The following is a 23,916-nucleotide window of genomic DNA, read 5'->3' on the forward strand; positions in this document are numbered from 1 at the left end:
AAAGGAATATATTACATTGCTGCTTATTGCGTCACAGTTTTTGGATGAGGGAAGATGGAAGGATGTTTTTAATATTTCAGTAGCCTATGGACAAAGCTTTTGAGACAATCCATTTCAGATTAGATGCAACAAGCCTGTTTTTTTCCCCTCGCTCTCTTCCCCTCTTAGTAGGGTAGCGTTGCATGTCTTAGGAAGACCCGGTGAATAGTAATGAACTAAGCTTGTGTGTCTATTTGACAGAGCAGAAGAATGGGGGAAAGAGGTGGGGGCTGTGCAGCATGTGTGTGTGTGTGTGTGTTGCAAGGAGAGCTGTGAGAATATAGCAGAGGGATGCAGAGGAGAATGGAGACAGCCTTCCCATTCCTCCACTCCTCCCCTCTCACTTCTGCTTTTCCCTGTCAGAGGGAAAGGAGTTCTGAAGATGTACTACTGAATTCTTATGTAATCTCATTTTGTTTTTTGTCCTCTTTCCCTTCAGTTTCTTGACAGGGGTCTGCCAGGCTTCTGCGAAAAAGAAGCATTGAGAAGGAGAAGAGTTGTACTACTGAATTTTTGTGAATTGATTTATTTATTTTTGTCTCCTTTCCACTAGTTTCTCAGCAAAAAATGCTGGATATGTTTTTCTGTAAAAAGAGATATTTCAGAGAAGAAAGGGGGTGGGGGTTGGGGACGACTGAATTCACCTCAGAGACGGAACACCTGCAAGGAGACCCTCGCAGTTCTATGTTCCTCCATCCACCTAAAGGGGCACCAGAAAGGAAGATATATGGAAGGAAACATTAAAATAGGTAAGAAATATTTTTTATTTTAAATTAAAATTTCTTTATTAAAAAAAAGATTTAATAATATTATATATGTACATTTATTTTTTATATTATTGTAATATTTATTTATTGTATATATAATGTTTACTGAATTTAATTAATGAACGTATGTATTTATTCATTCAGTAAACATTAACTTATTAATTACTAAATTATAATATACTATGGAATTTGTTGAATATGCATTATATATTATTTATAATTGTTCATAATTCAAATGTTGTAATTAAAATTAAAATGTTTTGTTCTCAACAGTTGGTTGAGACAAAAAGATGTCATCAGTTTCAAACAAAAACGATTTATTATATATAGTATAATATGCATTGTTTATTATATATTTGTATTGTATTTATATTTTTTGTTTATTTAATATATTATATAACTAATACACACACACATATATATATATATATATATATATATATATATATATATATATATATATATATATATATATATATATAATGTATTAGTTACATAATATATTAAATAAACAAAAAATATGAATTTTAAATCTTTAAAATTCATATTTAAATTTTTATAATCTACATTTATAAAATATATAAAATAAAAAATATTCCAGTAGTTTTGTTGCAAGTAAAATGTTGATGTCATCAACATGTGTGGGGAAATCGCAATAGTTTGTTCTCAACAATAGGAAGAATTACACTAGGAAATGCCCCCCCACATGAAATGCCAACTGATCAATCTTGCTTTTTACTGTCCCAGCCCTAGACATAGATGTTGTACCCTTGAACAGTGCACTTAACCCTGAATGCCTCCAGTGGGAACACTCTGCTCAACGTTGATAAACACATTTGTGTTCAGATGAGAGAATTCACCTATATGGGGAATTCTGATGCTCCTTTCTGGAGCAGATCAAACTGCTGGAGTATAAAGAGTGAAGCATCCGGTGTCTGTGTAACTCAAATATCAGTTGTAGTGTTGAGAAGAGGGAGACACATACAATAGCTCCTCTAAGGGGCAACGGCTCAGTGCCAAAACTGAAGCACAAGGACTCATTGAAGAAAGTAAGAAAAGGCTTGGTTAAAGATGGGGCCCATCCTCACCCTTGTTTCATTATTGTGGCCTTTAAAAATGATTGAATTTATGTCTTCTTCTTTTTTCCTTTTTCTTTAAGGCACTTTTTGCTTTAAAGAAAAGAAACATAGCTCAATGTCCAGAATGAAACTAATTTGTTTTTTCACACTTGGTCTCTTTTTTTCTTGCTCATATCTAGTTGGTTGCCCATTCCCAAATTCTAAGTCTGGTGCTGAGCTAGTGTGTCTTCTTTTTTAATATGTGTATTGTCTTAACCATCCTTCATTATGTCTTTTTAATAGATACACAAAAAACAAATGTGCTTTATGTTACATTAACAACTTACATTTGTTCAAGCACTGTAATGTTTTTGTCTAATTAGCTTTCATGGGATGTGACTTCTATAGTGATCTGGCAACAAATCAGAGTTATCAGCCAATCACAACAATCGTAAGAGCCTCTAAACGGACTGTTTTGCTGTGTTGCATTGGCTTGGCATAATGATCATTAGTGCATGCGTCTGTGATAATGGGAGTAATTAGAGATATGTCTAACAAATAAACCTGAAACACTTCATTTAACTCTGTGTTGTCTCACTGGCCTGAGCAAGACTCAAATCTTTCCTTATCCCTTTAAGGCTAAATTATTATGCATGTCAAACTAGCCTGTGTGTCAAGATTGAATTTTTAGGCAGATTTTATATTTATATTTCTGTCACACAAGCTATTCTTGACAACATTTTAATTGGCTATGTTTGCTGCTTGATTAAAGCTGTCACCAAAAAGATATAAAAAAAAATGATAGAGTTATGGTACTGTGATTTATTACAGTTGTTACTTTTGCTAGTTATTCGATGCGAATTAGTGTCCCTGGATAAGCATCAGAAAGAAGTGAGACATCCTTGACTTCCAGAGACTTAATGAGCAGCATACACACTGTTGCTGATATCAGCAAGTCTGTAGAGTCCCCTAATGACAAAGAACAGCAACTTCTCAGGTTTTTATTAAGGCTTAAATAGCTTTATTTCTGGCCTAATCTCTATTTGCGTTGAAAAGATGAATATGATTGTTTTCATTGTGGAACTGTTCTTTATATTAACTATTTACAATAATAGTATTTTTTACATAATTTAATTAGCTTTTGTTATAATATTTTCTGTTTTAATTATAGTTTTAGTAATTGTATTATGTGATTTTGTCGATATAACACACTGGTCAAAATATAAAGAAAATTATTGCTCCCTTGCAGCAAATAATTTGCAATATAGCTTTCTTTTTTTAGGGAAACCATTAACTAACAAGCCTGCATAACTTTTGCTCAAGTCCTTCACTATATTCCCCCCAATTATCAATCTATTCTAGTCTATTTGGAAAGACATGTTGATTACATCCAGGGATTTCTGAAGTGTAATGTCTGAACACGCTCAGAGGAAGATTTGCAATAGCAGAATGTCAATATTTTTTGTGATATGTTGTCATGACACACACACACACAGGTCTATTTCCTAAGCACTATGTTGTCAGAATACAGTATGCTATGAATATAAATGTTAATCAAATATTAATCAGCTCTGGTAAACAGCGGAATTGGACACACGCGCGCGCGCTCTTTCTAATCAGCTCTTTGTCAGATATTTATGAGGATGAATGGTCTATTGCCAGAGAGCGAACCGTCAAAACCACCAATCTTCAGTGATAGGCCTATGCGACTCACACAAAACAACTGTTTATATTATTTTGATTGTGAACTAATAAAGGTTGTGAAAATATGATGCTAGCGTTCTTTGCGTCTTAGTGTTTGTGAGAGCTAAGTTAACCAGCCTAATTGTTGCGGATATTGACAGACATAGCCTACTGATTTTAGAGCAAATTGATTTTATGCAGCAGTTCGGTAAACAAGAAAATATTGAATAACTTACATTTCAGACACAGTTTTGCTGGTTAGTCCATCAGTTTTTTTTGCTCCGCCAAAGAAAAAAATCCAAACAAATCCACAGCAGTAGCCTAAAATCACGCGATATGATGATTTGCGTCACGCAGTGACGTTGCTGAATGATCAGTGTTGTTTTTTGATGAATAATTCAATGACTCACTTGTCTTGACTAGGTACTTATTTTAATGATGTATATAATTATTTTTTTATAGTAGGCCAAATTACTCCACATCAGATAAAAAGAATGTTCTATATATTATGAATGTAATCTGGACGCCATGTTATCATTATATAATGTGATCTATACCTACTGCCATTCAAAAAAGCCTCTCCTATATAGCATCGTGGCTGTGGCTCTGGGATACAGCAACCGCCTGAAGTGAGGCAAAATCTCACGATAAAATAACAATAAATACATTTGCTACATTTGTGTTTTGTCTATACCAAACACTAGCCTATACCTACAATAATGCAAACGCAGTAATTAAATGATGCAATATTGGTGTGCGCATGTCCAGTGGCCGTAGCTGTATCCCTTCTAGTCCTTACCATTATATGCACACTTAAAAGTCTCGCCTCAGGAAGATCATCCGTGTACTTTTGGCTACTCTTTTATGAGTACTATGTAGTCAAAGAATTCCTTATTTTGTTCCTGAATGAATCAGTGTTTTTGAAAGAATTAATTGATTAAATGATTAATTGACTCACTCATTAAGAATCACTTTTTTGTGATATTTAATTTCTGAAATACATACATATATATATATATATATATATATATATATATATATATATATATATATATATATATATATATATATATATATATATATATATATATATATATATATATATATATTAGGCTATGAGCGTGAATGAATGTTATAGCCTCATTTGCCATACCAGCGTCAGTTGCGCTGCATCACTGCTATTCACAAATCCTCTCCCTTGGCTTCGTGGGATAGTAAAGTGTCCATTGTATACACACTTTAGAATCTCGCCTAAAGTAGTGGGTCATCCGGGTTTTTGCTTACTCTGTAATGAAGCCTACTTATTTTGACACATGTGTATATTGTTTGTTTGTTTTTTTTCTTTCTATATAGTAGAGAATTCTTCTGGGATTCTCAGAACACGTGTGGTTATGTGAATAAAAACAGCACCAAGCACAGACCACAAAACAAAAATCAGATTATAATGTGCCATTTTCATCAGGCATTTCATTAGTGTCTGAACGGAGAGTTTGCTTAGCTGTTTACGCGTAGATTGTGTTCATTAATCAGATCTGCTTAACTCCCTTGAGCTGTGATGTAAAAAAAAAAAAAGTCTTTGTCAGAGGCAGAAAGTCAGACTTCTGGAGTCTAATTGTAAATTGAATGTTTACATAATCCCCTCAGCATTCACCAGGGCCACAGTGGAAATCACAAAAGCCTTTTGATTAGTGCTGTACCTTTTTATTTCTTGGCATCGTTACAGCGTCTCATCAAAGACTGTTTGGAATGTTCTGAGAGACTGTTGGACTAAACACATCTACTGAACTAGGATGAGGAACTCATTGAAGGTTTAGTGCAAGAAATAAAAAAGTAACCCATACATAAATCAGGAGAAAATCCCAGAATTTCCCCCCAAGGAGTAACTTTCAAAAAAGAACAATGAGATACAAACACTTTAATCCTCCCAGGCCAGAAAAACTGAATAATAGTCTCTCTTTTGTTTAATTATTCATGATGATGATGTGAGTTTTTTTCTCTTTAATCTTCTGTGCAGACTGCAACTTGGCTCAAGTGGTTTAAATAGAATCTGTTTAGCTGCGAAAAAGACAGGCACGTAATAAAAGGACGGAAACATGGAGGGTCTCATGATGGTTTCACCTCAGAACTCTACTGTGCTTTATGGCTTTCTATTCCTATGTGATTTTGATATGGTGTATCATGTAGGGTTCAAAGCCATTAGGTACAGAGTGGCTTATCAGCAGTGGATATAATCAATCTAATAGGCTATATATCCATTAGAGCTTTTTGTTGTAGTTCGAGTAAAATTGTCTGCTGAATGGTCTAAAATGGGCTCTAAAACATTATGAGAGCTGAGACACACACATTGAGACATTTCATTTACAAGAAATATGCAGCAACATAATAATGCCTAAATAGATAGCAGCGTTATTGTTTAACCAAGTGTCAGTTTTAAATGTTAAACATGCAATTTGCGGTGCCAGTCTCGGGCTGGCTGGGTGAGTGCTGGGGTGATGGTATATTCACATTTGCCCTCCCTTGCATCATGGTTTCCTGGGAGAAGAGAGGCATTCATTTGCGAATGAAAGCAGTAGAAAAAAAATTAAACAAAAAAGATGAGAAGAGAAACACAGAAAAACAGGGGTGGGGAGAGGGACGTGGGTTATGCATGTTGATGAGTGAATGAATGCCACGCTAATCTGGGCAACAGGCAAAGCATTGCATTTCCAGAATAGAAAAGCAGAGTAAATCTGAGTTCATCCACTAGGGATGCACCTTAGTGGTGAAACACACAGCATCTGTGCCTGCGCTCACCACTGACATGAGGGAGACAGAGCACAGTTGTAATGCACGGCACGTTTACTGTTGGCAGATCCTTCTGGACTCTTGAAGCTTATTAAAGTGGCTTGTAGTACACGATAATCCTTTTGCTATAGGAGCCCTATGGAGTAATGTATCAGGAAGACATATAACCAAAATGCAGTCTATAGCCAACATTAAATTGAAAAAGTCTGTAAAGAATAAGAAAGTGATTTGCAGTTTGTTGAGAGATTGTTTGTGGAGTACAGATTATGCAGATAATATAATTCAAATATGTTGCTTTGCCATTATATTAAAGGAAAACTGGTATTGTGCAGCAGGTGCCATTACATTTATTGTTACTAAAGTTCAATATTATGCTGAGCTCTGGAATACATGATTAATATTAGTCAAACTGAATAGTCAAATAATTTGGCATGACCGCTAAACTGGATATTTTCACAATGGCAAATAATCTCTTTTCATAAAGTCAACATGTAACAAAAGTTTTGATAATTTTCTTCCCTGGAGTGATGCAGGGATGATGCATTTTTGTAGGCCAAAACCTATGGCCAAAACCTGGAAGCCTGTTAGTATTTTAGCACTCCGGTTCCATCGTCCCAAAGGATGGTGGTTTAAAGGCTGAAATAAGACATAAAACACACCAGTAATACCCCACTTGTGATTTTTTTTTAAAGCTTTTACTTGTCTTTAAGGCAGTTGCTAACACGTTGCCGGGGTCATCAGACCGAAGAACGTGTAACTATATATATATATATATATATATATATATAGAGAGAGAGAGAGAGAGAGAGAGAGAGAGAGAGAGAGAGAGAGAGAGAGAGAGAGAGAGAGAGAGAGAGAGAGAGAGAGAGAGAGAGAGAGAGAGAGAGAGAGAGAGAGAGAGAGAGAGAGAGAGAGAGAGAGAGAGAGAGAGAGAGAGAGAGAGAGAGAAACGAACACATCACACATTCCGATCTCTAAAGCCACATGACATGAGAGACTAAAAGAGTGACTTGAGCGAATTTAGTAAAAGTTTGTTTATAGCCTAAGGTTAGATTTTTATTTCTGGTGATTATTATAGGCTTCAAAATGTATAAAAGTTGTGTTCATTATCTTGATAGACAAAAAACCCATCATAGTGGACAAAAAGTAGCCTATCATAAACTTTTGTTTATCACAGAGCTTATTTTTTTACAATAATTTAAAAGCCTATGGAAAAATCCTATTGGGTTTTTGATACAAAAATATGTCATTGCTGCAGCACTCTATTATTGTACAAGTGGATTGGATTCTCAAACAAGCACAAAAAGAGGAGGATTTGATTTTGTTCTTTGGGAATTGATTTGATGGTGGTTTGCTATGTGATGTCACATGAGTGACAGGTTGTCCTACCCTCACGCATTTAAACACGTCATCAGGGAGGGGAATTAACTTAAATAAATAATGAAGTGAGCTCAGATAAACAATTTATAATAAATACTAAAATATTCCATACAAAATAAGAATGTAAAATGTGGATTTCATATGGACTTTCGGGTAATTTACAGGTAAGAAATAGCCTAATAATAATATAAATCAGTTCCTGTAATTTATTATTATAATATTTAATTTAGTCATCATGAAAATGGCCATCAGGCACACTATCCCCATATCAGGTTTGATTTTATGTTTTTCTTATGATAAAAATATATATATAAACACTAACGATAAAATATATTCTGCAGTTGATAATTCGTTGAAAAAATGGCGGGAAAACATCCATCTTGTGACGTTGTCATTAATCAACCGAGGAGGACGTCATGTCAGCGAGCGGATATTAAAATACTATCCAGGTAACGTTGCTTCTTTAAGGCTTGTTTAAAACACAATTTGCACTTTTTCCGCTGTGAATACTCCTACAGTTTCTAGCAAGGTGAGTTTACAATTATAATCGTTTTCATTTTTCCTCACGTTAAACAGCCTACGCGCAAACAATGACCAAACAGACTAACGTTGCATAGCAGAGTTAACATAACTTACTCGCCTTATTAACCGTAAATGCTAATTATTATCCGTACGTTTCTGGTCTACGGTGACTTCTGTGTTGCTTTAACGTGTACGTTTACCGTTTTTGCCTGACCAGGCCGCATGAATGAATCAACAGGCGCTTCTCTGACGCAGAGCTTATAAGGAGACCCCAGTTAGCAGCTGTTGGTGGTAGTGTGACACGCTGTTTCGACTCTCAAAACTCACTGAGCTTCCAACGTAGACAGTTATTTTGTAAAGCCGACGCTTTATTCACCGACCATCGGAAATCATTTCCTCAGGACTTGGGTTTTCAGATGCATTAACTTTCCATACCTGACATGCCGGTGTTTGTGGAAGACCCCGCTCAGTTCTCTAAAGAGAGACTGAAGTCGGAGCTCATAGCGCATAATGTGGATCTACCCCCACCGGAGAGCAAGAAACACGCTTATGTGGAGCTTTATCTGAAACATGTGAGGACAAACAGTACAGATTTCTCTAGTGATGAAGAGGAGGATCATCATCTTAATGCCAGCGTGAGTGGTTGTAGTGGTCACGCTATTAATCTTAATTCATGGAGACTGTCTTTTTTGCCAGTGACAGGGTTTTTATTGGCTTTATCATCTTGAAGACAGTTTTTGTAGGATTCCCCAAACTGTTTCTATATCCAGACACCAGACTTGTCTATTCATCAGTTTGACGCACGGTGGCGTGATTGAAATAGATTTGATTTGTGCTGTGAATATTCATACCCATATGTTCTTTGCTTTCAAGCTGTTAAGGAGTTTGTAGGTCATTGCCTGTCAGCTCCCAACTGCAGTAAAATACTGTTAAAGCATGCATGCATCTCAAAACATCAAAGAATGTTCTGTCAAAAATGAGGAATTATCTTTTCGCCTCTCAGTGAGACTGAAATATGATTCCTTAAAGTTGTAGAATAAGGCTCCAGCTGTCACACACACACACACACACACACACACACACACACACACACACACACAGTGTGCAAGACCACTGCAGGTGTATGTGTGGGTCAGGGGCCCTCAAAGGGGGCTGGGGAATCTATCAGAGGCAGAGCCATCTTGGTCTCGGGTGTCGAATTCTCAGTTTATGATTAGAAGTGTTCACTGTGTGATGAAGTGGTGTTGCTAAAATGAGTAAAATTGAAATAAAAAAATAATTTAAAGCAGAATAAAATTGCTACTAAATGGTATAAAGCGCACAAATATGTGTTTATACATTTGTATATATATATTATATATCACACACACAGTGAGGAAAATAAGTATTTGAACACCCTGCTATTTTGTAAGTTCTCCCACTTAGAAATCATGGAGGGCTCTGAAATTGTCATCGTAGGTGCATGTCCACTGTGAGAAACAATCTATAAAATTAAAAAAAATCACACAATGTATGATAAAAAAAAAAAAACTATTTATTTGTATGATACAGCTACAAATAAGTATTTGAACACCTGAGAAAATCAATGTTAATATTTGATACAGTAGCCTTTAGCCCCGTTTCCACCGCAGGAACTTTACCCAGGAACTAGGAACTTTGGGTGGTACTCGGTGTGTTTAGACCGCAGGAACCAGGGTCTCCAGTTCCGGGTAAATATTTCCCCCTCCAAATGGCCCTGCTTGCGAGGTAGTACTTTTTCAAAGTTCAGGAACTTTCGAGGGCGGGACTTGGGCGCAGAACATGCTGATTGGTTTAGCATTTTATTTCAACCGGCATTTTTAAAAGTCTTTTGCGAGGTTCGGTCTACGTTCAGTAAATATCAGTCTTGCTCTCTGTCTGATGGCGCGCGTTCGTCTCAGCCATCTCACGTTCAATGTCCGTAATAGCTGATAATAATACATTGTCATTTTAAATCTAGCTTTACAAGCTTTCTGAATATGCTGCATGCTGCTGAATCTGCATATTAGTGCTCTTTTCTGTCGTTGTTAATTACCTCTTTAGTAAACCTATACATAACCAGCAAAAGCAGCACAGCTTGAATCTCTTCCATACTCGTTATAATTTTTTTTACAGTCTATATTTTTCACCATGTAAACGACCTGACCGATTACTTTTACGTGTGCGTCCTTACATGACAGCGCGTGCCGCGTTAATGTTGATGAGAGGAAAGCAAATTTTTCTGAGGGGTAAACGTTTTTATTTCGTAAGTTATGAAGATAATGTTGGAATAATGACACCATGTATTTTGCCCCAGGCAGTTTTTACTTAAACTGCGCCTGACAGAAAAATTCTTTTTTTCTGAGATGATTATTACACTTTACAACAAATAAATAGCTTATATAATACTGTATTAGTCCTGGTGGCCGTTAAGAGTTGCTATGGCTACAGTTAACACATTCCAGCTGCTGGAGAAAACAGCGTTGACATTTTTGATGCGGCAGACAAACTGCATGTGACAAAATGATTGCGTTTGAAAGTCATCACATGTAAACACCAGATCGGTTTAGATAACGTCTCATGTAAACAGTCCACTAAATCTTTTAATCGGTACACACAAAAATGATTACTGTCCGTCACTGACTTGGAGGAGCAGTTGCGCGCAGTCCTACATCACCGGACTAATTTGCCTAATCTTCTCGGAACTTTAGATCGCGGTGGAACCGCAGACAGTTGCAGGTCTGAGGGGGAGAAAAGTTCCTGTAAAAAAGTTCCTGGTACAAATTGTTCCGGGTAATTTTGGTGGAAACGGGGCTTTTGTTTGCAATTGCAGATATCAAATATTTCCTGTAGTTTTTCACCAGGTTTGCACACACTGCAGGAGGGATTTTGGCCCACTCCTCCACTCTACATCTTCTCTAGATCAGTCAGGTTTCTGGCCTGTTGCTGAGAAACACGGAGTTTGAGCTCCCTCCAAAGATTCTCTATTGGGTTTAGGTCTGGAGACTGGCTAGGCCACGGCAGAACCTTGATATGCTTCTTACAGAGCCATTCCTTGGTTATCCTGGCTGTGTGCTTCGGGTCATTGTCATGTTGGAAGACCCAGCCTCGACCCATCTTCAATGCTCTAACTGAGGGAAGGAGGTTGTTCCCCAAAATCTCGCAATACATGGCCCCGGTCATCCTCACCTTAATACAGTGCAGTTGCCCTTTCCCATGTGCAGAAAAAAAACCCCAAAGCATGATGCTACCACCTCTATGCTTCGTAGGGATGGTGTTCTTGGGATGGTACTCATCAGTAGGGCTGGGACGGTATGGATTTTTTCTTACCGCGGTTGAAAAGCAAGAAATTTCAGCGGTAAACTGCTTTTAAACCTGTGATATTTTAAAGATTAGTGTGTGTGTGTCGCACTCACAACAAGACTCGCAACAGGCTGTGGCGCCACGGCCCCTGTTGCGCGTCTTGTTCTGAGTGCAACACGCACTAAACTTTTTCTATAGTTTGCTCTGTAAATTAAATTGAGTGTATAACTAATGCATACATGCTATTTTAAATACTGTAGTCTAATCCAGATATATATATAGCCTACATATTAAAATAATAAACACTCAAACATCCATTTCATAAGCATGTTTATTTTCTGTCAGTGAAACAACACACTTGCCCGTAAAACATTTAAATGATTATAAGTAAATAATAGTAATCTTAAGAATATAAGAGAAAAAAAATATTTCATAGCCTATTTCTCCGCAAAGATGCGTCATGCTCGGCGCTTTGAGATATATATATATATATATATATATATATATATATATATATATATATATATATATATATATAGATTTACAGTGGCAGCTCAGAGATGTACAGTAGCATTGAAGTATGAAATTGAATGAATGTATGTATGTGTATATATATATATATATATATATATATATATATATATATAATGTGTGTGTTATCAATTATCAGTGTTTAATATTATGTATTGTGTGTATATATTTGTGTCTGTCTCACTTGAATAATCTAAGTGTTTTGTTCTAGCTTCTTAGCTAGAAGAACAGTTGGTTCATTTAGCTGAATGTAGCTATCTAATACATTCTAGTCAAATAAGCAAAAAACATATTTGCTAGCAAAGTATGGATATTATTGGTTGGCTCAAGGCTGGTTTGCTGAAAGTTAGCAAATGAGACTATTAGTGGTCTGCAATTAGTTTTATTGTTTAAGTGGTCTGCCGCCTGAAAGTTTGAGAAATAAAGTGCTAGAGGGTTTTCCGACTAAATGCGACGTTGAAACGGCTCAGATAAATGCCATCTGTTCTGATCCATTAGCACTGCTGTGCTGTTTTTACATAACAGCGCAAACCTCAAATATTTGTACAAGATCATTTTTTTCCCTGTTTTTCTATACTTTAATGTTTTCTAAATTTGTCATGAATATGTTTACTTTCCATTTGGAATCGCTTTATTTGGCTCTGTGCACCTTATTTTGTGTTTGGTTGTGGAAGATGTTTTAGCACAATTCTGCTAAAATGTGAAGTTTCTTCAGCCCAAACTTGGCATGGGTTGAGAAACTGCTAGAGTAGCTGATATCGGATGTGACCCCTTTTCAGAATGTGTCAGTGCAAAATGCAAAGGCGAGAAAACCTCAAAACAAGAGTCTATTGAGGATTGCGTGAGGCGAGGTTCACCCTTTGGCAAGCTAGTGTCAGCATATGTTTATTAGATTATGCTAAAATGTGCTGATTCCTCATTCCACCATGATGAATCGCTATAATTTCACTGCCTCCAGAGGATTTGATTAAATAGTTTGTTGTGTGTGTATTTCACTGTACAGGCCGAGAAAGACGAGGCGGCAGACATGGTAGACCTGGGCTCACTGACTGATGATCAGCTGAAAGCCAAACTGCTCCAGTATGGGGTTAAAGCCGGACCCATTATAGGTCAGTCTGTTTGTCACAGTCTTTCCTTTCAAAGTAAAATATGCTATAAATTCAACATGTTCTTATGGTGTCTTTGTGTGTGTTCTGAGCAGCTTCCACTAGAGCTTTATATGAAAAGAAGCTGAAAAGGCTGCTGGATTCTTCAGCTCAGACATCACAGCACAGGGTCAACGGTACAGGGGATGCAGGCCTCTACTCGGACAGTGATGAAGAGGCTGAGAGAGAGGAAGACGAGGACAAGGACTCTGGTAGGGAACAGCATTGACTCTTGAACACTTGATGGGTTGATTAATTGGTTTAACAGAGCTTTGAATAAATAGGCTTGTTTGGGTAACTGACCCCAATTAGAGGACTTCAAAACTTTATATAGGATGTGTATTTGTTCAAAAGTACTTTGACTGAGCACGTTGAAAGGGCACAAAACACTTGAGACACGTTTGCATGCTAACTAAGGCTAAGACATTAAAGGGTTACTTCAGTGATTAGTATATGGCTTTGTATCAGTAGAAACTAGGGATGCACCAATACCACTTTTTCAGAACCGTTCTGATATTAAAAATTCTGAGTATCTGTCGATACCGATACTAAATCGATCCCATACCAATGCAGTTTTGTTTAAAAATTCTATGTAGAATTTCTAAACCTTAGTGTGTTGAATTAAAAATCAATTTTGTGAGTTAAACACAATCAACTAAATACAGACTTCATTATAAAGAAAAACAACAAATAACAAAAATATATAAAAATCACAATCTATGACAAAAATACTTCTATAGATGGTGAATAAATTAGATTTTTGGATACATATTTTTGCACATCTTTTTAATGAGGCAGAAATATATAGATGGGGCAGAACAAAAAAGGCTATTAATAAGGCTCTCATAACGCAAAAGTATTTTTATACTTTTGCGCGTACTAAAGCGCGTATGCGCATCCTGTGCGCAGGATGATGCGCTTGAAGCAACACGGAGTCACATGCTAACAGCGCGCCGCTCTCCGTCTGCATTGAGAAGTTCAAAACAAGATATAGACGCGCAGTGTATCATTTCAGTTACTGTGTGTGAAGAACAATACAATATCTAGTCCAGTGTTGTGATCTAACAGACACCTGGTAGAAGGTAACCCGATTTACTGCAATAAATGCCAGCAAAATAGTCATTTTATGAAAAACCATAGACTGTTATCAGCAGATCAAGCATAATAACAGAAACAATTGATAATATTGGAGAGAGTTTCATCGTGTTGACTGTCGTAACCGAACGCGACACACAGTTTAAAGCTGAATGGACAGTGACTGAGCCGCAGCAGAGGGAAGCATTGACGTGAACTTGAGTTTAATGACTTAAATATTCATCTGTACTCGCATTGAACTATGAAATGGCTTCAGAACACTTATAATATCATGCACAAACCGTTGATGATGCTTTATAATGTTTTTGATCCTTTTGTGGGGCACTGGGGCTTAACAATAACACAGAATATTATATGCACAGTATCGAATTTGGATCGGTCCTGCCTGTCCGATAGGGTTGGACATCGTTTTGATTTGAGCTATTCTGATTCCAATTCTTACTTTCGATTTTGGTGCTTTCCGATTCTTTTAGAGGTGGATTCAAAACACGTCACACCGCTATTCAGTGCTATTTCCGATACCATGGGGGAAAAAACGTTGCATATACTGTCAAATACATATTTTTAATATATTTTTTTGGCCATCTATTGAAAGTCTAGGGCTAGGCAATCAAACATTTTTTCTAAGGAGATCACTAATGATAAAGCTTTTAAGCTTCTAAGCTTTTCATATATAAACATTGATCAATTACTATTAAAATTCTCATGAATATTTGCTAACTCAATGTATTTTTTACAACGGGGTAATTGTTGCAATAGCTTACACACAGCAAAAGGAAGCTTGATTTCAAATGGTAAATTCAATTTAAAAAGAACAAAAACGGATTACAAACAATAGCACAAATAAATACAATAGAATAAAATATATAAATTAAATGGACTGCTTTATTTTATTAGGTAGAATTCAGGAAGAAACTAAATACAATAACCGCAAAGTAATTAAATTTAAAATAACATTGGATAATGTTTATGTTTATGACTGTGTTTACGTTAATACTCTTCAAGATGTTCAATGGGAGTTCTTTTTGAGTGTATTTGACCAATAATAAGCTGGACAAAGAAGCAAATGTTTACACTTGTATGTCAGAGGTGGCTTTATTACATGTGTGCGCTTCAGATGTGAGCGCGAAATCTGCGGGATTAGTAGAATTATGTGCAATCCCGCACGAAATTCAGACCAATCACACACTAAAACTAACACGCTGTCATGAGGAAAAGGTCCAGCAGAATGCACGTTTGTCGTGTTCAGAGGATTAACCAGGCTGAATGAGAAAATGTGGGTGCGTATCAACTCGCTGTCGGTCGGAGAGGAGCGCGCAGCTGGTATTGATACTGTAGAAACTAAACATCGTATCGTTTCAGATATTTCAGTATCAATATTTTTGACAACACTAGTTGCACTGTGCCAACCCAGGCTTTTTAAAAGTGAAATAAATCCACACTTTAGAGCGCCGCTTAACGTGCTCCATGGCTGCAAGCGGGCGCGACAAGCACTTCTGGAAATCAGGTGGCCACTATGGAAACCAAAACTTGCGCTTTTGGAACCGATGATGGGAATCAAAGACAAATTTTCTAAACGATTCCGATGGCATCGTTATTTTTTTAAACAGGTCCAAGTTAGAACCAGTTCTCAATGCCCAACCCTATTGTCCGATACCCAATCCGGCAAATAATGGCGGATTGGAGCCGATACCGATCCTGAGTAATGGATCATGATCGTGCTTTTTTTATAAAAGTGAATACGGTGGACAAATGATCATGTGGCGTGGCCTCGTAGGGCACGAAGTGCATTCTGGGAGTTATCTTTCATTGTCGTTTCTCAGTCTAGAAGGCACTAAATTAAAAAATAATTTCACATTTCTACTACATTACTGACCCAGTTTAAATACAGATTTATCTTCCCAGCGCTGAAGTACCCCTTTAATTAAGGCTGGGCGATAAAACGTTAACGATAATTATCACTATATAATTTTCCTTGATAAAACGATAACAACAGTTCGATAAATTCTCGATATAATGCTTACGCGGTATGCGTAATGCTGCGCATGTGTATTGCAGACCGGGCTTCTGGGTGCTGCACGCGCTGCTGTTTACAGTCAGTGGCTGACAGGCTTGGAGGATTGGAGTAAAGTGGAGCAATAAAAATGAGCGATAGTGACGAAAACTCAGAGCTCACAACCAGCTCGGAGAACAGATATCGTTGACAAGTTATAGTTCGCTCAACTTCAGTGGTTTGGAGATATTTTGGCGATCCATCCGAAATAAAACAGTGACGTACGTGGACTGCATGCTTATCATAGATTCGCGTTCACCACACGGAATTATTTAATTATTAAATTATCCTGCTTCTTCGAAGTTCTTCCATATAACATCGAGCCCAACACAGCGGTACATGATCGCTATTATAATTGTTTGTCTTTGGTGATGTATTAATGACTCAGCATCGCCTGTATCAAAAGAGAAATAATGTCATCCGACTTTAAAATGAGCAGAACAGCCCTTACTGGAGATCCACAAATACTGAACTTTGCTCTCTCCCTCCTCTCGTGACCAGCCCACTGTCGGTGAGGTGTGTGTGTGTCGGTGAGGTGTGTGTGTGTGTGTGTCTGTGTGTGACTGTGAGGTGTGTGTGGGTGTGTGACGGTGAGGTGTGTGTAGGTGTGTGTCGTTGAGGTGTGTCTGTGAGGTGTTTGTGTGTGTGTGTGTGTGTCAGAGAGAGAGAGAGATGCGTGCAGTGGACCATTTTTTTTTTTACCACAATTAAGATTTTAATAAATAAATCTACCTTAGTTTTAATTAATTGTTCACCTGTTTGGGAAGTGTTTGTCATGTTTCGACAATAAAGGATAGTTTAAAACCAGTTAACTGTCTGTTTTCTACATATTTCACTCAGGAGCAAAAATATGCCTTTAAACTTTAAAGAAATAAAGATTTTACATTTATTGTGATATTTATCGATATCGACTGATATGGAAAATTATATTGTGATAATTTTTTTGGGCCATATCGCCCAGCCCTACCTTTAATGTGTATGCATTTGTAAACCGCATTTCTGTATCGAACAAAAAGGCTGTCTTTCCACACTAGAGTGAGTATTTTTCAAAAGTTTCTCATTCACACTGAAACATGGTTTAATGCTAATCTCTTACTGAGCTTTATTTAAAATGTAATAAAAGCTCACTGAAATGATACAGAGAAACCAAACATAATACAGTTCTTATGCTATTTTTCTGCCATGATCATTTTATATAGCAAAATATCTTTACAATTACTGGTGGTTATCTTTTCAGGAATTTAATCTGAAGATTATATGAAGTAACAATGAAATAGCACATAGCAGACAGGCACACACCATTATAACCTATCTAAATGTACAATATCAAGTGACTAAGCATGCATCATCATTTTCAAATGCCTCTGTTTTCACAGTCCACACTACAGCACAAAAACGATGTTTATGGTTTTAAATTTACCTTGGGAGAGCATCTTCAAAAAGCTCAGTTTTCGCAGGACAAAAAAAAAAATGTTATCTCGGTGTGGATGGAAGGCCAAAACATGGAGAAAAATATGCTTTTTCAAATGTATCCAGAATAATGTAAATTTAGCCAGAATAATCTTGTCAACGACTGTGACCCATCACTAATTTATAGTAAAAAAAATATATATTTGTCTGTTATTATTCTTGCTAGTAATATATTTTTTATTCTGCATGTATTCTAGAGTCAGTGCAGCTTCTGTCTGAAACAGTGTCCTGTACCGAGACCAGCAAATCAGACAGCAAAGTAAGTGGCTCTGCATGCACCTAAATCCATCCTTTGTTTCCCCCGAGACAGAAACATGATTCATCCATTATCTCAACTGACTCTCCATATTCTGCTTTGGGTGTGTTTTGATCATTAACATGGACAAAAGTTGTTGCTTGAGTCTTTCTGGGTAAAGAGGCAAGGCAAACTATCTTCCATCAGTTTTGTTGTGTAAGGCTGTAAATTATGTATGTGAGACCGACACTTTTGATGTAGCAAAGAGGCCCTTGATGGTAACTCGAGCTCACTTGGTGGTATGATGGAATTTAAAGCTGAAGTGTGTAATTTCAACGCCATCAGCATCATAAAATGGTGTCATAATGGCAAACACAGATAATCCTGCCCGAAAGAGCCAATGTTACTGTGTCGGGCTGCTTAGGACACTAAAAATTTAAAGGAGAATTTCTATGAAATTTAAGGTCATAAAGTTATAACTTAAAAGTGGTATAAAATGGAAGCTCACTATTGTCTAAATGCAGATCTATCTTGTCTTATAGATCTTATTGCAAACAATTAATCTGTGGTTATGTTGGTTACTATTAGGGGTTAGGCCTGTCACGATAGTCAATAAATCAATTAATCGCACAATCAAAAAAATGAGTTAGATCATTTTTCTGGCCGCAATAATGTCCATTTGCATGCTTGTTTTCCTCGTCTTTGACTGCGCGCGCTCCTCATTTGGGGAGGTGTTTGTACTTGACATGCAGACTGGGTGCCGGTGTTATGAGACGTCATGCTCGGCCAGATTCGTCTGGAACTCGTGCTTCTTCGGTTGCGGAGCCGCACGCAAAGTTACAACATTTGACGTGCACAGTGCCAAGCACAATGGGGTCTCGCGCATTCCACGTTGACGTCCTTTTTGCCACGCACCCTCGCACTCAGACGCGCCGAGTATAAACAAGGCTTAAAGCTACACTGAAGTTGGCAGTTTGATAAATGCAAGTTAATTCTTCAGGTCAGTCTTTGTGTGCTAAAAAAGGCACACAAGTTCCTGTAGAGATAGCAATACACATTCTGCTTTTTTTGCCAAATAAATGAAAAGCATGTCATCGACGTATTCTCTCTTGCAGTATCAAAATCTCACCTAGCTTTCCTCAGAGATGGTCAAGTCTAGTTTAGTTTGTGCATGATTACAAGATATCATTTTTTTTAATACTCTATCCTATATTGTTGATAATTTATATAACGTATGGTGAAGTAAATTACGTTAACGATAAAAAAAACAAAAAAAAACATGAGTTTTGTGAACTGTGCCAGAAAATCTGTCATTCACTTGTACCAGTAATATGCTTGTCCGGAAACACTTTTTGTGTTTTAAATATAATTTATTCTGATATATTCTTAAATTTGATCAATACATTAAACTAGAATATTAAACACTGTAGGGCTGTTATCAATCAAATCAAATAATTTCGACTGAAAAATTACCACTGCATTAAATAATTAAATCATTTTATAAGATTGTTTAAAATATTTGTGGAATATACAAATAAGAAAAGTTGGAAATAATTTTTAAACATGAAACTAAACTGCCAGTAGGTGGCAGCAGGTGAACGTCATAATGAGTGAGTCGATTTGTTGAAATGGCTGAATCATTCAAGAATGAGACAGTCATTCATGAATATATCATTGAATCTTTGATTCAACCGATTCATTCAATAATACAATGTTGCTGTGAGACGCGCTATGGTTCTGCTGTGATCTTTTGCTTGAATCCATTTTCGCTGATGAAATGGTGCTATCTGCATGTTATGTGTGTGGTACTGTCTGTGTGTCCATTACAATGCAGCAGCACATTAGTTTAGAATGGACTTGCATGTATAATAAATATGCATTCACCTCAGCAGTCACCTCACCTCAGAGAGCATCCAGATGGTATAATTAAACATGTCTTGAAGCTCTCGGAGTATGCCTTTATTTGTCATTTTAAGTGTTGGAAACAGTGTAAAAGTGGACTTCTTATGCCCATATATGATTGTCAACGACTATATGATTTATCATGTTGTACCCTCTATAGCCATGATCATCGATTAATCAACATCAAACTTAGTGTCTTAGCAGAGTGCTGAAGTCAACTAGTCCGTTCCAATCCCTAGCTACTATATGTATTAATGAATTAGTACATAAACCATTTTCAAAATATGTTGAATAAAACGCTTGAATTTTTTTAACTCGCAGTTACCCTGTTTAGCTGATAAACAGTATTCCCAGTTAAATGTGTGATGTAGTTAAATTGAGCTAAAGATTCTGAGATTAATGATTAGTTTTGAGATCATATTGACTATGAGATCATATCGCCTTATTTGTGCAGGTCTTAAAAGGTTTTATGAAGCTTTCCTTTCCTTTTTTTTTCTTCTTTTAAAAAAAATAATAAATCCCTGCAGATATTCTGTACTCAAACTGAGTAGAAGTGTAGTTGTTGCTGTGCATCTATAGCCAAGTTTTTTTTTTTTTTTTTGTCCTTTTCCCTTTTTTAGATAATAGCTAAATAAATGTCAATTTAGAGCCTTTTCCTTCAATTTCAAGCTCTTATATGGGCTTTATTCAATTTCAGGAGCTTGTATCTAACCCAGTTGCACCCACATATCAAACAGAACAATGTTTAGCACTGCAGAGCTTTGTGGTTTCAACCCACAGAAACAACCTACTAATAGTTGTTTCTGCATATTAAGCTAGACAGAATAAAGCATTTTAATATTAAAAATGACGCACTGCAGCTTTGATGTCTCAATGTGGTTTTTAGTAGTGTGAACAATAGTACCACTCTGTGGTTAAAGTTAGAATGGCATTAAATTGTGATATAAGTTGTTGCATTTTACACATCCACAGGTGGGCATGTTCAGTCAGAGCAGAGATTTTTACCCCCGCTGCTTTATGCCCTCAGCTGGATTCGTAAATGTACAGTAGGGCACAGTTTTAAAGCATTCCTGATTTAAAGCACTTCCTGATCCTTTTCTGCTGGGGATAAAGGGGTGAACGGCACTATAATTAGTTTCTTCCACAGATTTTGTGGTGTGAAAGATTAATTTCACACAATTTCATTAGATTTACACTGTTTTGTTTACTTTAAACACTATATTTTAGGGAAAAATGTGAGTTGTTTTGATGTCTTTTTGTTTGATTCCATTGCACTGAAGGATTGTGATTGGGCTTTCTGTGCTACATCTAATTTACCGGTTCTGGATGGACTCTTCATGTTGCTTTGCATGCATTCCACTTTTGCTTTTATTCAGCTTGGTTCTCTTGCAGGGAAAGATTCAGCACAAGTCTTTAGACGCCACCCAGAATGGGTCTTTGAGTCAAAGTGGGTCCCAGTACAAATCCTTCAGCATCACTCAGATGGTGGAAGAGGGGAGTTTGAACAGAAAATCTCAATAATTATGGGATGATTGGCAGTGATTTTGTTTTGATTGGTTGTAGTCTTGAGTCTTGGGGGTTTGTTCTTGTTGTGTGATGGTGTTTGTTTCGTCTGCAGATTGAGAACCGATTAAGTCCTCAGTCAAAACAAACAGAGACTGAGAGGAGATTTGGTCAGAAAACCGAGCAGACGGTGAACAGCAGGGCCCTGCGGGTTTGTGGCTGCAGATAATATGTTTGCTTTAACAGCAGCGCTAAAGTCTGATATAAGTTCTTATTTCTCATCAGGACTACATGAGGCTGGATAAAGACACTATGACTGGCAGATCTCTTTGTTTAACATCTCCAGCCGCCCATCAGAAGCAAACGGTCACAGTAACTGATTTTTCCAAGTCTTAGACTTGCTTCTTTCTCCTCAGGGTCTGCCTTTTCGTTTGTCCTAACTCTTTCGGTGGATGGTTAATTCAGCAGACATACTGCATTGCCAGACATCTAATGGGCTTTCACACCCCCTCTGTCCTTTGGGATTCTCTTTTGTTTCTTCCTTTTCTCACTTTCTTGCACTGACTTTACAGATCTGAGAGGTTTAACCTCTGTGAAATGTACAAAGGAAAATCCAAGGAAAATGCTTATTTTCCATTTAATTTTAGCATATTTTTAGTACTCTCTTTCTCATGATTTAAAGGTACCGTTCTTCGCGATTCGATCTTTCAAACTTTAGTTAGTGTGTAATGTTGCTGTTAGAGCAAAAATAATACCTGTAAAATTATAAAGCTCAAAGTTCAATGCCAAGCGAGATATTTTATTTAACAGAAGTTACCTTTCAAAGCCTACAGCGAACAGCCGGTTTGGACAACATTAGGAAGTGCAGGGATGTAATGACGTCACTAGAACCGTTTGTTGACTAACCCTCGCCCACAAGAACATGCAAAATATGGGGAGTGGTCTTGTTGCTCTCCCACATGGAGAAGAGCGCGCATTCAGAGCTTGCATCTCCCCGTTATGGTAAGAGGCGGGACCTTTCCGGACAAAGTGCACTAAGCTGCTGTCCAATCACAACACTGGAAGCGCTGGCCCAATCAGAACTTGTTACGTATTTCTGAAGGAGGGACTTCATAGAACAAGGAAATCATCAGGCCGTTTTTAGGACAGAGGAAACAGCGCTGTACAGATAAGTAAATTGTGTGAAAAATACAGTTTTTTTTACACGCGAAACGTGAACTCATGTTATATTGCACACTGTAAACATAATCAAAGCTTCGAAAACACGCAAAGAACGGGACCTTTAAAGGTTAAAATGTACTGTGAAGTGCAGTCACTGCATTGGTGATTGGAATGTCAGAGAGAGGAAAGCACTCATAAGTTCTATCAAAGGCCTGACTTGTGCATCTTAGATTCTAATGCTATGCACATGATGCAGCTCACATGGTTTTTAAACCCTGTGTGGCTTTAACTACACTGTTACACTCATCACTTTTTTTCCCCCCCTCTGGCCAATAGGAACCTGTGATGGATGTTCTTTCAGAGATGTTCCCTGACACTGCCAAAACCCCCACTGGAATCTAGTGAGTACCACCTGAGATACTTTTTCCATACTTAAGTACTACCATTGATTGCAAACTATTGATTTAGTATGCCTCTGCTTTTGACAGTGTAAATTAGTTTTAATGTCTTTTTTTTTTGCCTGCAGTGCTACAAAGAGACGGCCTATAAAGGGAGCTGCAGGCCGCCCAGTGCAATTTAAATACCCTGAAATGCCACCACTGAGTCCAGCTACACTGGAGAGGCAGGAGATTCAGCAGCGTCTTGTGCCTTTGTGGGTTCAGATCATGGTCTTTCTTCTGGTGATGTGTCTGCTGTACTTCATCTACTCATCCATGGAAGAGCCGTTCTCCAATCCTTTCACTGCTCTGCTTGATGGGCTGCATGATGCTGCTGTCACATCCACCTCACAGGACTCCTCCACCGCTGACGCAACAGCTTAACACTGATGCCAAAGGAGTCTAGTCAGCAAGATGTCCATCAGATGATTATCTTTTATAAAGTGGTGTCAGAGGAATGTCTGTGTGATAGGCCTGATTGAACCTCAGTGACAATACTGTACATTATACTTCCACCTTACCTGCCTTCAATGACCTCAGGATTGTAAACTTGAAGTGATGGGATGTGTAGTTGGCTAGTCCTGTGCATGCAGTTTCCTCTGAATGATCTTTTACAATAGATGGGTATTTTATACAATTTTTCCTTGTATGAAACTTGTGCGGGCTATTTGTGCTGTTGTCATGATTCAAACTCGTACACGAACAGTTAAATTTTTCTCTTGCATCTTACTCTTTTGGAATGAGTCATGTATGATGCCTTTAAGGTTTTAAATGTTTACTTTGTTTTATTTGTGAATGAATAAATATGTTCTTCTTTGTGAGCTAATAAAGACCTTTATATTCATTGAATT

At 37.3% G+C, this 23,916-nt stretch overlaps 2 protein-coding genes across 10 annotated transcripts in view; one reads left to right on the forward strand and one right to left on the reverse strand.

Moving 5' to 3' along the window:
- The window catches only part of mfsd4ab (major facilitator superfamily domain containing 4Ab), a 32,394-nt gene extending 28,467 nt beyond the window's left edge, over positions 1–3,927 (reverse strand). For 2 of the 3 annotated variants that reach the window (XM_067446489.1, XM_067446488.1), the window contains exon 1: positions 3,784–3,927. Coding sequence is in view for 1 of the 3 variants with exons in the window: in XM_067446490.1 (XP_067302591.1) it covers positions 3,784–3,785 (2 nt within the window). In the remaining 2 variants the exon portion in view is untranslated. The remainder of the gene's footprint in view (positions 1–3,783) is intronic. The other variant, XM_067446490.1, reaches the window with a different exon arrangement.
- On the forward strand, positions 293–23,914 carry lemd1 (LEM domain containing 1). Of its 7 annotated transcripts, XM_067446496.1 has the most exons (11): positions 293–441; positions 593–788; positions 13,068–13,173; positions 13,266–13,421; positions 18,025–18,086; positions 20,937–21,005; positions 21,357–21,456; positions 21,581–21,678; positions 21,753–21,833; positions 22,965–23,029; positions 23,155–23,914. In XM_067446496.1, exons 3-11 carry the CDS (start codon positions 13,092–13,094, stop codon positions 23,447–23,449), a joined length of 1,008 nt encoding a protein of 335 aa, XP_067302597.1. In that variant the 5' UTR covers positions 293–441; positions 593–788; positions 13,068–13,091; the 3' UTR covers positions 23,450–23,914. The 7 variants fall into 7 exon arrangements, with proteins under 7 accessions (XP_067302597.1, XP_067302596.1, XP_067302598.1 ...); XM_067446495.1 differs by having other exon boundaries at positions 310–788; XM_067446497.1 differs by lacking the exons at positions 293–441; positions 593–788 and adding an exon at positions 8,053–8,160.
- The last annotated feature ends 2 nt before the right edge of the window (positions 23,915–23,916 follow it).

This window comes from Pseudorasbora parva, chromosome 6 (genome assembly GCF_024679245.1).
Source record: "Pseudorasbora parva isolate DD20220531a chromosome 6, ASM2467924v1, whole genome shotgun sequence".
Lineage (NCBI taxonomy): Eukaryota > Metazoa > Chordata > Actinopteri > Cypriniformes > Gobionidae > Pseudorasbora > Pseudorasbora parva.

What these genes read in the sequence shown, in the direction of transcription:
- lemd1 (XM_067446492.1), top strand. Translation starts at nt 8,674, where the DNA reads ATGCCGGTGTTTGTGGAAGACCCCGCTCAGTTCTCTAAAGAGAGACTG. An exon ending in ATCATCATCTTAATGCCAGC is followed by an intron (nt 8,869 to 13,067) that starts GTGAGTGGTTGT and finishes TTCACTGTACAG; the next exon opens with GCCGAGAAAGACGAGGCGGC. An exon ending in CCGCCCATCAGAAGCAAACG is followed by an intron (nt 21,834 to 22,964) that starts GTCACAGTAACT and finishes TCTGGCCAATAG; the next exon opens with GAACCTGTGATGGATGTTCT.